The sequence below is a fragment of the Pleurodeles waltl genome, chromosome 4_2, assembly GCF_031143425.1.
Source record: "Pleurodeles waltl isolate 20211129_DDA chromosome 4_2, aPleWal1.hap1.20221129, whole genome shotgun sequence".
In the NCBI taxonomy this organism is placed as follows: Eukaryota; Metazoa; Chordata; class Amphibia; order Caudata; family Salamandridae; genus Pleurodeles; species Pleurodeles waltl.
Genome location: NC_090443.1, coordinates 1,104,439 through 1,120,965, shown reverse-complemented (window position 1 = coordinate 1,120,965; position 16,527 = coordinate 1,104,439). Strand labels below are relative to the sequence as shown.

The 16,527-nt window shown below is 43.4% G+C and overlaps 1 protein-coding gene across 1 annotated transcript in view; it reads right to left on the bottom strand.

Moving 5' to 3' along the window:
* The window catches only part of LOC138292019 (C-type lectin domain family 2 member B-like), a 41,183-nt gene that overhangs the window by 17,899 nt on the left and 6,757 nt on the right, over positions 1-16,527 (bottom strand). Inside the window, exons 2-3 of the mRNA XM_069230333.1 lie at positions 5,906-5,986; positions 602-786 (exon numbers count right to left, since the gene is read on the bottom strand). Of these exons, the coding sequence (XP_069086434.1) occupies positions 602-786; positions 5,906-5,986 (266 nt within the window). The remainder of the gene's footprint in view (positions 1-601; positions 787-5,905; positions 5,987-16,527) is intronic.

The window sequence follows — 16,527 nt, the reverse complement described above, 5'->3', positions numbered from 1 at the left end:
ACTTTCACTAGGACTTTGTGAATGCATCCGATGGGTCCACCCCCTAACTTCTAATTAACTGCTGTTCATTGCAAGTTGAAAATCGGGTTGCTTTTTTTTTTAATAAGCCCAAATGTGTATGCTTCCCATTCTGGCTGAGGTATGCAAACATACATTTATGTCGAGTAATTAGGGTCTACGGGCTTCAGAGTAGGGATTGTTGATATCCGTGATAGAAACAGATTTGAGAGCAGGGGCGGCAATTAAAAGGAGATCAAACCCCACAAAATGTTATGCAAGAGATATTGGAGGGCCTTCCTGGCATGTGGAACCAATGTAGTCTCTTGGGCTACAGTCAGATTCACAATGCAGCTAGCAGCATGAATGTGAGGTGAAACCTTATGATTCCACTGTGTACATCTAAGATCGCTGTCAATAGTTTCAGTGTTTGGATGAATTTGGAAGGATCGCCTGATACATGACATAATTGATCTCTCAAGGGCAAGATGTGGCTCACATAACGTCAATAGAAGCATCACACAGACAAACTGTATTCCTTTCAACACCATGAGGTCCATAGCACTGAAAGTCTTACAGAAAATCTTCTAGTAGACCCTCTTACCAAATCCTGATGGCTCTTCAACAGCAGTAGAGAAGCCCCTTGACTTTGGCAGAAATTCCTGCTGGACTCCCAGCCCCTCTCCTCTTCCGATATGTAGTAGCAGTTCCTATTAATATATATCCAGTTCTCCGGGCATGGCTCCAGGTAGTGGATGGATATTTCATTGTCTTGTGAAATCTTGACAACTGAGACAGAAAAAAGGAACCATCAGTGTTAGATTGTGAAAAACTGTATTCACATATCCATAATTAGGTTGGGCTTCAAAAAAGGAAAGCTACGCCATAGGTAGGCAAATTAAAAATCGAATAACCTGAATGATTGTATGATTGTTTAGGGATATCAAGCCTCAGACTTCTTACTGGGCAATCAAAATTCTAACTGATTAGTCAAAAATTCTAGTTAGTTATTGGGATTTGCAATACAAGTCAGTGATCATTCAGAATCCGGATATGTTACAGAATGTTACATAGTTTGTGCACAAGGCAACTTGTATCCTCTCAAATTGCATGCTATTGCTACTAGAGTGTTAGCAATCTGATGGTGGATTGGCCCAACAAGTGAGCGTACTCATGGGGAATTAGTGTGTGCCACCCCCCAACCTCAACCTCAGTCTGCGTGTCCATAACATATTAAATTTGTCTTTCTTACCTTGAGACCCTAGGATGTTATATTCCTTCTGTTTATTTCTTGTGCCTTTTATTGAGGTTTCATTTGTGATCATGAGTTCTCATTCTTGTTGTCCATGTTGACCCTGATTGTTGGTTATCAAGACGCAAATCTCAATGAGGGTGTTTGTCTTGAGGGTTACCACCAACTGCATATCTGTGTTGGTGTGAGTGACCGGTGTTATTCCAAAAGGTGCATGGTTCCTTGATGCTATTCATATAAGGGTGTAGTTGAATCTGTGTGTTTATCCAAATGATAACGAATTTGGGGCTTTCAGTTGCAATATGTGTGAATTTATCATGTTGTTTCCCCAACTTTCCCCAGCTTGTCCCGTTCAGTAGGTTCGAATTTATAGCCAGCATTATACACATTTTCAAAATCTAAATGTGAATTTCTCACACTTTTAGCATTCACTGTTTTTAGCCTTTTTACTATTCATTTTTTAAAATAAAAGAGGACAGACAAAGAATTCAAAATAAAATTGGGGTCAGTAACATATAACAACTTAGAATATTTTAACACAATTTAAATGGTGCAAGTGTAAACATTTCATTTAATACCCAGGACTTCTGAAGTATGCTCAGTGCCTCTATGCCCTTAATGTTGTCTGCATCAAACACCATGCCACCCCTGGTCAAAGACCTCTGCTGCCTCCTAGGGCTATCGAGGAATGAATTTAAACAGACAGGGTATCATACTGCCCCCAGCACAAGCATGACACCTTAGGACTCCATGCCTGTGCATGGGTACTGCAGGAGTGGGAAACCTTTAGATATGTTAAACTCACTGACAAGTGACATCAGATCCATGGCCCTTGTTTGCCTTAAAGCTGTCATTGGTCTTCGTCTTTAAAACAATCTGTGTGCAATATCTCCAGAACGAATTGCCCCCAGTCTATCATATTTCTGCCAACTGTTTTACTAAAGGCAAACTGACCAACGCTCTACATTCTTCATAGATGCCCTCATAATCCATCAAAATAATAATAATTAAGGGTCTGATTTAGAGTTTGGTAGATAGCTTCTCAGTCGCAAAATTAATAAGAAATGTCTACCTTATTGCAGGGGCCATAGAATATAATATGACGTGTATACATGGATATGTGAGGGAGTAACCCGTTCATCAAACTCTAAATCAGGCCCTAAGGCTGCTGTCCTGGGTGAAAAGGTGTGACCACAAATGTCAGGTGTTATTGAACCACTGTATGAGCAAGGCTGCCAAATGCATGCACACAGTACATTTCGACCCGGCAATAGTGCAACATGCCTAATGGGAACTGTTAGTGTGTATGTGGTACTCTTTAGGTTTCACCTACAGACAGCTTTTAATTGTCTAATGTCGAAGAGCTATTGTGGACCATACCAATGCTGTCAGGGGCCTTTGAGCTAACCCACTGCTTACCACTGGGTAGCTTTCTTGTAAAACTCATTGGCTTCCCTTTCCTCCTCTTCTTCTGTTTCTCCATGCTTTATCATAGCTTCTTTACCATATTTATGACCATATGACTTGTATGCTTCCGCTGCTCATATTTAGGGAATTATGTTGTATTCCTTTTATTTCAGAACTCCATGAGAGTGTGTGTTATCTTGCTCTTTCCTTTGTGGCAGCTTCCCTTCTCAACCCCCCCACATACTCTATATTGCTTCCTCCAACCCACCTCCAGCTCGTGTATTGCTTCCCCCACACTAGAGTGTGTGGCTGTTTTTGCTGTTATTTTTTATTTTACTTCTCCCTCCCCATTTCAGTTCCTCCATTGCTTCATTTCACTTCCGCGTTTCTTCACCCCAGCCTCCCCTGGAGTGACTTCTCCCCCACCCACTCGTTTGTTGCCTTTACACTCCTGTGTCATAGTGTTTACATTCTTTTTCAAAATACAAAAAAAAACTTTAAAAAAGATTTCGGGAGACTTCAACAACTGCAATTTGCTGACAGCCTGCTCCTTTTTAAATTGCACTTTGGAGTACTGCTCCAAGTTTGGGGAATGGTTAAAAATGTTTTTAAAAATGGATGCCACATCATGCCTTACGCACAAGCTTGCATGATGAGCCATGTGTGTGTTTAGCTTATCATGCTGAGACACCATAGCGTCATGTCACATGTGAAATGATGCATGTATGTGTAGATGCAATCTTGCTTAGTATCGGCAAAGTCAAAAGGTCTGCAGCCAAAAGGCAGGACGTATTCGATTTTCCATTGTTAGTTTACAAATAGCTCTGCATGTCCTTGCCTTGATGGTGAGTAAAGGGCTCCCATACTCCTCAATGCTCCCTCATGTGCTGAGCTACCTGTTGGCCCTGCGTGTCATATTAGATGTGCTGTCCTTTGAAGTGTATTGATATGTGCACGTATGTCTTACAGAACTCACCGCTCAGAGCACCCTGAAATGGTAGGGAGGAAAGAGAGGTTGCATCATTGTTAGACCTGACAGCCTTAGGGTGTGATCCCCCAACTTTTTGCCTGCCTGCCTCCCTCCATTTTTTCTGACCCTGTTTTTGTTGATTTTAGGACTCTGCACACGTTACCACTGCTGACCAGTGTGAAAGTGCATGTGCTCTCTCCCCTAAACATGGTAACATTGGCTCCTACTTAATTGGCACATTTAATTTAGTAAAATGCAATAGAGGTGCCCATGGCCTGTAAATTAAATACTACTAGTGGGCCTGCAGCACTGATTGTGCCACCCACATAAGTTGCCCCTTAACAGTGTCTCAGGCCTGCCATTGCAAGGCCTGTGTGTGCAGGTTTACTGCCACTTCGACTTGGCATTTAAACTACTTTCCAAGCCTTAAACTCCCCTTTTTCTACATATAAGTCACCCCGAAGGTAGGCCCTAGGTAGCCCATAGGGCAGGGTACATGTAAATAAAACGCAGGACATGTACTTATGTGTTTTATATGCCCTGGTAGTGACAAACTCACAAATTTGCTTTCCACTACTGTGAGGCCTGCTCCTCTTGTAGGCCAGCATTATAACCGCCCTTATATACTTTTAAGTGGTAGATTCTGATCTGAAAGGAGTAGCCCTGTCATATTTAGTATGGCCAGAGTGGTAATTTAAAAATCCTGCTTACTGGTGAAGTTGGATTTAATATTACTATTTTAGAAAATCCACTTTTAGAAAGTGGGCATTTCTCAAAACTTTCTGCCATCTGTACCTTACAGCCTCTCTCCAATCCATGTCTGGTCTGTGCTGGTTGACAGCTTACCTTGTGCATTCCACCCAGACAGTCATAAACACAGGACACTCAGTCACAGCTGCATTCATCTACATACTGAATGGGTCTCCCTGGGCACGAAGAGTGGAGGGGCTCTCTCTTACACTTCAGAGATCTTGGCAGACAGGGCTGGGTTGAAAGGGGAACGTGTGCACTTCAAAGCCACTCTTTGAAGTTTTCCCCACTTCAAAGGCATATTTGGGTATATATACTGGGTCTCTGACCCCACCAAGTCAGACACTTCTGAATCTACACCTGGACTCTGTCAGAGGGACTGCCCGGCTGCCCAAAGGACTCATCTGGACTGCCTTGCTGCCTGCTGGCCCTTGAATGCTGGAAGGTCTCTGCCTTCCCCACAAGTACTTTCCAAGGGCTTGGATTAAGCTTGCCTCATATTCTGATGTCTCAGGGCCACAAAGAGTTCACCAAAGAGAAGAAAATCCCTGTGCGTCTTAAATATGCACCTGAAGAAATTGGCACAGTTCCTGCCTTGCGGGTGAAAAATCGCCGCACCACCTACAGGATCGACACAGCACCTGCTCCTTCTTACCAGCGCATCATAGATTTTCAATGCATTTTCCCTGGGGATCAAAATATCCCTGCATCACAATAAGGAAACAAGGCTGCACTCCTGGAAATGGACGTATCACTTTGCAGCGAGGAGAGCAACAACGCATCGTCTGTGCCAGACTGGAAAATCTGACACAGCTCCTTATTTTCCAATGCATTTCCTCCTCTGTGGCACCCGGCGCGTCATTATTTTTGACACATCCTGGGTACTGTGTGTTAAAAGGATACAACCACTAATTCTTACGTATTGAGACTTATTTAAACCTTTAAAAAATAATATCTTGACTTGTGCATATTAGATTTCTGTTGTTTTGGTCTTATTTTATTCAGATAAATATTATATTTTTTCCTAAACTGGTGTGGAATACTTTTTGTAGTGTTTTCACTATGTTACTAGATGAGTTATTACACAAATACTTTACACATTGCCTTCTAAGTTAAGCCTGCCTGCTCTATGCCAAGTGGCCATAGAGTGTGCACAGGATAATTTGGATTGTGTTGTTACTTACCCTGACTAGGATTGTGGTCCCTATTTGGACAAGAGTGTTTGCCTCTGCCAACTAGAGACCCAATTTCTAACAATCAGGAGGCTCACTGTAAACGTAAAAGAGTACTGAGCAGAGACATTGGGGAAACACAGTGTGTGCAATTTGGGAATCCCTCTTCTCATTTCCATTCGGGGAGGAGTGATCCTTCTAAGTTTCAGGACTTTTTAAAGTTTGGGAATACCTTGAAAAATGGGGAAAGACAATAAAAAGGGACAACAGAAACAGAGAAGGATTTTCGAGATTCCGTGACCTTTTAATGTAACTTTGAAGGTGAAGAAAATAAGACTTGACTATTATAAATCTTACCTAATGCGATGACTGAACAAATGCATATAGAGAAAGTGACGAGGCAAGCTATAAGTTTCCACTTCCCACATTTCATGTGAACTGTAAAAAAAGAACATAGCACATGAGTACTGTTATGATAAACATTTGGGAAAGCAGCTTAAACATTCAATATGGGCCTTCATTACAAGTTAAAGGATGCAAATTCATTCCCTATGTAAACAAGAGTTTACACGGGGATCGAAACTAAGAGCTGTGTAATAAGTATCACACCCTTGCAGTTTTCCCCTGTTATGGGCAAAAAGACGATAAACAAGCACTTGCAATGCAATGGGTCTCGCATTTGCTCGAGTTACAATTATTAGCGTTGTAAATTCCTAACTGGACTTTTCTTGCCACATAAACTGAAAATGAAAAGAAAAACAGTTGACATAAGCAAGCCAATTCAAAGCGTCATGGCCGCCATGAGCATGATTGCGAAGGAGAAGCACAAAAGGAAAAAGAAGTTCGCTCACAGTCAAACATATCGGCAGCCGTGCAATTATCCAAGTAACAGGGTTACTATGCAAGACAGTAACAAAACCACCCCAGGGCAGGACAAACATAAGCATTTATCAATGATAACAAGGGATTTTTGAAAGGCAAGCCCATGAACGAGTGAAAGTGAAGGGTGTAAGGTGGGCGTGGTTAAAAGCCCATAATTCTTACAACAGGTCAAAGTGCTTTCGCCCTCAACCTAAAAAGCAAAAGATGCAGAATTTAGTATGTTTAGCATTATTTTGAAGTTTCATCTTCAAAATATTCCTCCCAATTTGTATTGGGCTTAACGGGTGGCTAGTTAAAAATGTATGCAAGAGGAAGCTTGTTAATCTCAGGGAAAACACAGTGTTTCAAACATCGGTTAGAGTTCAAAGGAGAGAAAGATTTAAATTAATTCACTCAGAATTTTTAGAACATCGATAAAACAATCCACAGCAGCAAATATGACAATTTAAAACGGATTATAATTCACAATTTTCATGGAACACGCATTTCCCTTCCCGTGATAAATCAACATATTTACTCTTCGCACCAATGAAATATTAACAATAGCACACATTTACCAGCTGAAGATACTGCTTAATACCAACATTTGAACAAAATAACCTCAGTAGGCAGAATAAAGTACAAAGTAAAGGAAAACATATATTTTCCAAGGAGGGCTGCTGGCATGCTTTGCCGCTTTTGAAGTCAGCAGCAAGATGGAGTTAAGTTCTGAAGTGCCTTGTTCTGATTCTTAAAGCTTGTACTGGGAGTTATTCAAAAGCATACATGCTGATGTTGGAAGTCCCTAGCACAAGAAGAAACATGAATGCAAGTTTGCACTGAGCAAACCCCTGTTGCCTCGCTTGGATTTTAATTTTCATGCCCTTAATTCTTTGTAAAACTTACAAAAGAATATAAAGGCATCCACGATTCAAAATGAGTGTTAGCACAGGACATAACTGCTTTTCCATCAGAAGAATTACATTTTTTAAAATATTTTTTTATGATTTTGCATAGGAAACATATACAACCAAAAAACGTGAGGTACAGTCAGTACACAGCTAGAAATCCTTGTCAACATACATTACAGTTACATATATGCATCTTTAAGTATGTAATGTTGCACATGGTTCAGAGAGCGATCCTTTAACCTAGGACCCATATCGCTATGCTTCTAAATGAGACCTGGGTGTCGCAGACTTGTGATCAGTACATAGTAAATGGTGATATGCACGGTCGAGGGCAGCACACTGTAGCTTGAGGTGTTACAAATGAGTTGGACAGCTGTCTACCTCATTGTCGGTGGTGTGTTAGCAGCTGCCATAGTGGCACGTGAAGTCGGCAGGTTTTGGGTGTGTAGGTGTGATTGGAGAGGGCTCCATATGTCTCGGAGCGTGGTGGCATTAGATTCCAGTAGGCATCTAGTTGTTCCTGGCTATATGTGCCATCACATAGCCAGGCGGTGACTGTAGAGGCAGGGGGCTGTCCTCAATGCATGGCCACTCTCCGTTTCACTAAGAGAAGTAGCATGGCAGTAAGACATCTACTGTCGACACGTACCTCCATAACATGGCCTAATATTGCCACTTGAGGCGTCAGGAAAGTGCAGTGTCCAGTTACTGCTTGTATGATTCTGAAAACCTCCTCCCAGAATGACATTATTAGTGGACATAGCCAAGCCAAATGCAGGAAGGTGGCCTGAGCTTCTGAGACCAATCCTATTTTAAATAATTGTAAGGGGTAGCGGTAGAGGCGGTGCAAGAAACTGAAGTGAATGAGGCGGAGTCTGTAGTTGGGAGATATGTGTCCCAATTGACTGCAGCAATAACACCATTGTTTGTCAGTTGATGTAATTGAGAGGTCCTCATCCTATTTAGATCATGCCCTAGATGCAGAGAGCGGGGCGGAAGCTTGGGTTTAGGTGTAGAGACGGTCATCAGTTGCTGTGGTCACTGGGATGTGAGTACGATTTCTAGGGATGGCAATGAGGGTGGTGCAAATGGGAAGGTGGAGTGTAGGGAGCGACATACTGCCCGCAATTGATAGTATGTCAGTGTGTCCAGCTGGGTATGGCACACTCCTTCTACCTCAGGTAGTGTTGAGATGAAGTGGCCATCAGAATACATGTCTGCAAATTGAGAGATGGTATGCTTAAGTGCTTGTGCTCTTGTTCCGGGTTCCTGAAGGGGCAGAATTATTAGATTATGAAACAGGGGGTTGGATGGTGCATACAGTATGGGCAACCCTGCTCGTTTCCCCAATCTGTCCTACACCAAGCGAACACAAGCGACTGCGTCAATATCGGCTCTGGGTGCTTTATATGGACTGAATAGCGCATGGTGCTGCTCTATCAGCCTCAATAGCAGTGTGTGGTTAAAATGGGGTGGGATGTACCCAGAAATGCAAGCTTGTGTACAATATGCATAAAAGGTAATGTCTGATGCACCTAGTCCTCCCCTGGACGGTGGTAGAGTGAGAAGTTCCCAGGATGCCCGAGGCTATCTTCCTGGCCAGACCAGTGTAATCAGGTTAGATTTTAGGCATTTGAAGAAAGCGGCGGTCAGGGGGATAGGGATGTTAAGGAAAGGATAAAGGAATTTGGGAAGTACCACCATCTTTGCTATTGAGATATGGCCTGTATGAGGGAGCAGCAGACAGGTCCATAATGGTATCCTATCCTCTAGCCAGGTCATGCCCTTCCATAGTTTGCTTGTCACAAGGTGGCAACATCTCGGATAAGCCAAATGCCAAGATAACAGACCGGCTCTACAGCCCAGTGAAGGGGAAACTTGAGGAGAATGGCTAGGTCTCATCTGTGAGAGGGAACAACACTGATTTCCCCCAATTTACCTGGATACCTGAGTGGCGACCGAATCGGACCACCTCTCGTATCAGAGGAGTCAGATTTACTTGTGGGATACAGGTATATAGCAGAATATCACCAGCATACATTGAGACCACCAGAGCTCTGGAGGTGAGGCCTTTGTCCCTGTGGGCATGATATTCCCTAAGGCATGCCGCAGTGGTTCAATCGTGATAGCAAATATGAGGGGTGACAGAGGACAGCCCTGTCTTGTTCCCCGAGTAATCGGGAAGGGCTCCGAGATGAACCCATTTGTGCACACTCTGACCAAGGGGAGTGTATACAATAGACAAATCTATTGTATGAATAGTGGACTGAGGCCTATTCGGGCTTGAAGGGGAAAGAAGTAGGACCATTCTATTAAGCACCTTGGTGGCATCTAGTAGGGCCGTTGTTGCCGGGACAGAGGGAGCAAAATGGTGCATATTTGCAAAAATGGTGCAGACCGGCAAACATAAACGTCTGGAGTTCTCACAATATGGCATAGCTCTTCATGTTCCTCCTCTGCATTCTGAAACATCAGTTATAAATCTTATTAGCAGTGTTCCAGAGCTTTGGCTGAACTGAAACATCCCTCCTACTGTTTGGCCCTTTCTGAGACATGATTTACTGACATGATAATTCCAGGTTGAACATGTCATGGAAAGCAACCCCAGTATATGTGGATATATCCACTATGTTTAAGCAGGACAGGTTGCAGTTATTTCTGTGGTAACCTTACAATAAAACCATCAATACACTGAAGAAGTCCCAACAATCTCCTTGTAGTTTCAGGATATGGTTGGATCTCCTAATATCTTGGTTGGCGGTGGAGGCATCTGGTGAGCCACTGTACTTTGTAAGAAAGACTTAACATGAGTGGGCTGAAGATATCTTGGGAAGGGGCAGTCTTAAAAGGGAGGAGGTCACTGTGTTGTTTGAAACTCTAGGTACGAGGGGAGCTGCCAATGACATGCTGGTTGTCTGTGAGGGGCAGTGCTACCTAAGAAACTCTTGGTATGAGTGAAGTTGATGATTACATCTTGGAGGGTGTTGTTCTGGGAGGGCCCTGTGCTGAATAATCTCTTTGCATGAGAGGAAGCTGATGGTGTCCATGTTTTAAAAGTAAAAAAAACATGGGCTTCTTTTTTTTAAACAAAGCTTGCTACGGGAACCCAAGTGATGTAAATTTCTGAAAACATTTGGTTCCTTCTAGGTATATTTGTGAATGTGATTCCAACATTGTCAAAAAGGACACTGTATAATGTTGCCTTTCGGTTTGAATCGTGCCATATCAATACCACAAAGACATATGGATACATATTTATTGTAATTGGCTCAGCCATCTACTTTGGCTATACTATACACATGCTCTAACCCTGCTAAGAAATATATCCAAACAAGCAATGCCAATAGATCTTGTCTTTTTGAACCATTGGCTTTGCCAATACCTTTTTCCCTAAGTAGCGCAGAATTGGCAAAAATAAATGTTCTTAGCTGATCCTGTGCAGCATCAGCCAAAAAACAAGAAGAAAAGAAAAAATGTGTAATGACGTGAACGCACATATGCATCAAAACACTGCCGGCTGCCACATCATTGTGTGTACATGTTCATGCATCACCATGCATATGCACAAACAGGGAATTACACAGGAGCCTTTTATTTATTTTTTAATTTACTGTTCCAAGATGACTGATGCCATTTAGAGCAGTAAATAAAAAATATAGTTTTGCTAGCAGTAAAGATCTTTTTGAAAATGGAGCAGCCCAGCAGCAAATGCCAGCTGACGGGCTCCTGAAAACTTTAAAAAACAACAGTACTTCAGGTTGGCACTTTGTGGCGTTGGAGCAGGTGAAGAAAAGTCAACGGGTGGATATGGGTATCAGAAAGTTGGTAGGGAGCAACAGTGAAGCTTGAAGTGCAGGGTGAGGAAGCTAAAAAAAAACAGCAAGGCAAACAATGGACAAAGTCAGAGTTGGGGGTGGAGGATGCAATACGGAACATGCAGTAGAAGGTATTTGAGTGGGTGAAGCAGAATACGATGGACAGAACAGGAAAACACATGCTCTGTCACAAAGTGGTGCATGAAAAAGAAAAAAATAGTTCCCTGAATGTGAGCAATGGAAAGATACAAGTCACCCAATCAAAAAGAGGGAAGGGTAGTAGTGGTCAAGGGGAGGCACAAACATAAGAAGAGGAAGGAAATTAATTGAATAAGAATCAAGAAATTTAAAGAAACAATGTAGCCAATTAATGATAACCACTGGGCTTGCTCTATGCCCACTGTATGTTTGTGGTATGGTTGACGAAAAGTCCTTCGACAATATGAGACCTAAAAAGTTCACATCAAAGAATACACACAAGTTACTGGGCTGCCTTTCATCTTTACATTTTGCAGTGCCAAAGAGGGCAAAAGGCTCCTCTGATGTCACCAGAAAAAGAAAGAGAGAGAAAAGAGGGAGAGAGAAAGAGAAAGAGAGAGAGAAAAAGAGAAAGAGAGAGCGAGAGGGAGATTGTTTGTTTCAGTTTGCCCTGAGATTTCGTTACCTATTTGAACTGATGCTCAGTGTGGATGTGGGGCAGGCTCCTCTATGTGTGTGTCAGTTCTGCTTATCATCGGAAAACAAACTAGCATTGGCAAAGCCAATAGGTCTTACTTATTTAAGTATTGTTTTGTCAATGTTACAGCCATGTTGTACAGCAGTGTGGGTGCTGTGCAGCATGGTTGAAAGTTTAAGAAAAAGCTCTGTGATGCGTCTAGCACAAGCAGTGTCACAGTGCTTTTTTTATTGCTGGCACCAGGGAGCGACAGAAGCAACAAGGCGGGACCAGAGAGGGAGGGTACGAAAAGAAAAGTATGGAACAGCCAGAAATGGCCACATCATAGTGCTTTTTTATCTCAGCCATGCTGCACAGCACCCACGCTACTGCACAACTTTGAAAAAGTCATTAACCCAGTAGACTAGACCGACTAGCTTTGCAAATGCTTTTTTTTTTAAAAGGTGTCTTTAGCTTAGATACAGGACGATAAAAGTGGTATACATATGCTCATGAAAATATTGAACAAGAAACAATCTGCTTAAGTCTAATACTTCTTGTGAAAAACACATCACAAAGATTGCCCTCCAATGATAACAACAAATTGGCCAGCAAAGAACCAAACCATCTGCCTTCTTTGACAAGAAGGCTCCACATTTGTAGGTCTCACCTGAGACAGCACATGTGGTGTCCCTTGTGAGACATTTTGTTTACAAACATGGGACTTAGTGCCCACCCATTCCTTATCATTGGTTGTCTACAATGTCACTCTCCTTTCCTTGCTTCTCTTTGGTCAACGCATACAGGCTTCACTTTTCACTTCCTCTTCGTGAGCTTGTCCTGCCCATAGAGCATAGCCCAAGCACTTCTTCAGTGGCCTTTGTCTTTCAACAGCTCATGCTTTCGGATGCTCATTTTTTCTTTTAGTAGCAGCACTTCATAAGAGTGCATGTGTTTGCAATTTCTCTTCCCCCGCAGTTCTGCATTGTTGTTTGCCCTCTCCCAACCCATCCTGCATTGCTGCTTGCCCCTACTACCATGTCCTGTGTTCATGCTTGCCCCTCGCACCCATCGTGCATTGTCGCTTGCCCCTCCTAGCCTTATATTCCGCATTGTTGATTGCCCCAGTTGTTGCTTGCTCCCTCCTTCCCCACACTGTTTTTTGCCCATGCTGTTGCTTCCCCATCCCACCTCTTCATGTTGTTTTGCTTGCCTTATTGTTGCTTGACCCCTCCCACTTCGCAATGTTGACTGCATGCTTTGTTGCTTCCCCCTTTCACCCTCCAGACCCATAATGTGTTTTTTTTAAGTTTCAGCCATGCTGCACTGGAACATGACTAAAAATTTTGACACGGACAATGAACAACAAAGGGAACGTGAACGTATGGGAGAGGCAGGCAACATGGAAAACAATGGTAGGAGGCAGTAGGTGGGGACATGCAACACAGGCAAAAATGGAAGGGGAAGTTGGAAGGGGAAGTGGGTTGGGACAAGCAACATGGGCAACACAGGAAGAGGGTACTTGGGGCAAACAACACAGACTACAATGGAAGGAGGAGGTGTGGGTGGGGACAAGCAATGTGTGCAGCAACAAATGGGGCCAAGAAGACTGACAGTGGAGGGGGAGAAGTACACAAGGGCAAAAGCTGAAAAAGACGCACTCTGATAGAGTGCTTAAACACAAAGAAAACTTAGCACTCACAAAAATGTGGAGTGGAAGGACACACATAATGGGGCCTTGCTTGAGAAGAGCGACAAACACACATAGAGGAACGAAGCCGACAGCAGCTGACCAACAGAAATCAAGCATGTGGGAGTAACAATTAAGTCAACCAATGGTAACTAATGAGGGGTGGGTCGCGAAGTACACTGATAAAAACACAAAAGGTCTCCTTGAGACAGAAAATGCACTGTCTTTACGAGACTTAACAAGAGACATCCAGATGATGGCAAAAGTGTAATTATCGTGCAAATATAATACAAAATGTGTTTACTGTGTGTAACGCCAGACATCCATGATTTGTAAGCTGTTGCCAGGTTCCTGCTTCAGAGACACAGGAACACTGCGGCCATATTTATACTCTGTTTGCGCCTAATTTGCGTCACAATTTTTTATGCAAATTCGGCACAAACCTAACACCTTATTTATACTATGACGCCCGACCCCGCGAATGTCAAAGTTCCTTCGTGTGCGTCATTTTCTGGGTGCGGGAAACCGCCTTGCGTTAAAGACATGCAAGGTAGGTGTTCCCGCCCAAAAAATGACTTTAAGGCCTGTGCGCCTTATTTATACTCCTGCGTCATTTTGACGCACAGGAGGGGGCGGGCCTTAAAAAAAGGCACACAGCCGGATGTGCGTCGTTTTTCAACACCTGGGTGAGGGCAGGCGTTAAGGGGCCTATGGGCTCACTTCCATGGTCTTTGACCATTGAAGCAGTCCAGAGGTGCCCTTCCCTACCCCCTGCCACCCCACCCACCCCTGGAAGACACCCATGGATGGGGGGACCCATCCCAGGTAAGTAGAGGTAAGTATCATTTTTTTTTTTTAAGTGGCATGGGGGGGCCTAACTTGGGCCCCCTACATGCCACTCTGCCCAATGGCCATGCCAAAGGGTATGGCCATTGGGTAAGGGGGCATGACTCCTGTCTTTGCTAGGACAGGTGTCATTTCAATGGGGGTTGTGCGTCAAAAAATGGCGCAAGTCCGGTTAGTGCCATGATTTTTTACTCTAACCTGACTTGCACCATTTTTTGACGCACAACCCCCATTTTTCCCTATGCCGGCACTGCCTGGTTAGAGTCTTTTATTTTTTACTCTGACCAGCCCGCAGCGCCGGCTAACGTCAATCCTTAAATAAGGTGCCCGTCTGGTGCATAGGAATGGCGTTAGCCGGCGGACGTTTTTTTGACGCAAACCAGCACCGGCGCTGGTTTGCGTCAAAAAGTATAAATATGGGCCTGCATCTGTTCCAAGGCCCTGGATATTAACTGCCTGCCCGAGAGTCCTATTAGGCCAGCACCATGAATTGTGAAAAATGGACACCTAAAATGCATATTAGTCATTTGGAAAGGTACGTGGTGTAAATTGGGTGAACAATGCTTTAAAAAACGATTTTATTTCAATTGTAAAATGCGATTATTTACATTGACATTATCAGGGGCCAGGCAAAGGGTGCAACGGGAACACAAAGTGAGCGCCTCTGGCTCTGCCACTATGTGTTTTATTTGTATTAACCACATGCTGCTGTTAGGCTGACACATTTTATGTAAATGTGATGTAGCTTACTGAGTGTATGTATTGATTTGTACATCTTAAATAAATACAGCAGTTTCACGTTGAACTATGCCAACTCATGTAACCATTTACTTACAATGCACAAAAACTAGTAAAAAGCATGTTGTTTAAAGGTTGACAGTCGCCAATGAAACGTGTGGTGTTGGTGGGCCTTTAGTTAGATTCTCAGGGATACTCGGCTTTGCAACTGTCTGAAAGCCCATGACCCACTAAATAAGGCAATAATAACACCTGCTCTTTACATCACTTAGAAGCGACAGGAAGTGTTACATATATTTACAAAACACAAGGGGGCAGATTTCAGAGCACCTTGCGCCACTTTAGCACAGCCTTAGCATCATTTTTTTTATGCTAAGGTGGCCTTTTCCCTGCGCCATATTTACAAAGTGGAACAATGCATGCATTGCGCCACCTTGTATCCCTTTGTGCCACATTATACATGCGCTATGCATAATCTATGCAAAGGGGTGTCCAGGTGCAAAGAGGCCCTCAAAAATGGCACAATGAAATCTACGAGGTTTATTTTTGCCATTTTTGGTGTCATTTGAAGCACCCATTGTAATCAATGGGCCTCCTTGCACTTTGCTCCACTAGTGTCAATATGTTTGACGCTAGTGGAGCAAAGCGCCACAGTGATAAATACAGCACACACATGGTAGCATTAAGCGGGCGAGGAAGAAAAGTGGCGCTGCATTAGATGAAGCACCACTTTTCTTAAAATGGCCCCATGGTGCTTTAATTGCTAGACTGGAGAACTGTTTGAGGACAATAAACCCAGGCGAAAGAGGGCTGTGAGTTTTTATGTCCCTAATCCTTGATTATGATCTTGAACCCCGCCTCTAACTACATCCACCTCCGCCAGTTTACCAGCCTAGGTAAAATTATCCCTCTGTTGAGAACAAAAACAAATTCACATACAACTGAAACTCTGGAGGTTAACCCTTTTGCTGGAGATATCTTTGTTTAGTCTAGTTCCAATTTTGAATCAAAGTATGTTTTTACTGTCTCAATCCCCTGTCTGTCCCTTTTTCTCGACCACCGATGTTGTGGTTATCAGTTTGTAGAGCCGAGGCGGCGCTCCTCACCAGAGATATTGTTAGCGACGGCCTTGCTTGTGACAAAGTCATCTATATCCTGTGGTTGGCGAACGGAAGCAAACCTTGTAAGAGACTGGGCTGGCTCACGCATTTTTCAACCCTGCCCTGAGCACCAGCTTAAGTAGAAGGCATGGATGGGCAAGGGTTGCTACTTGGAAACGCCCGAGCCAACGGATTTCAATCAGAGGAGTCAAACCCACCCTTGCAGCTTATCTGAGCCGGAGCACAGAGTCCACCAGACAATTATCTGTTCAGTGCCAAGGGGCAGTGGGCACGCTGTCTGCTCTTTCGCTTCGGGACAGATTCAGTTAAGTATTTGCTGTGTTTGTACATGGGGTTATGAAG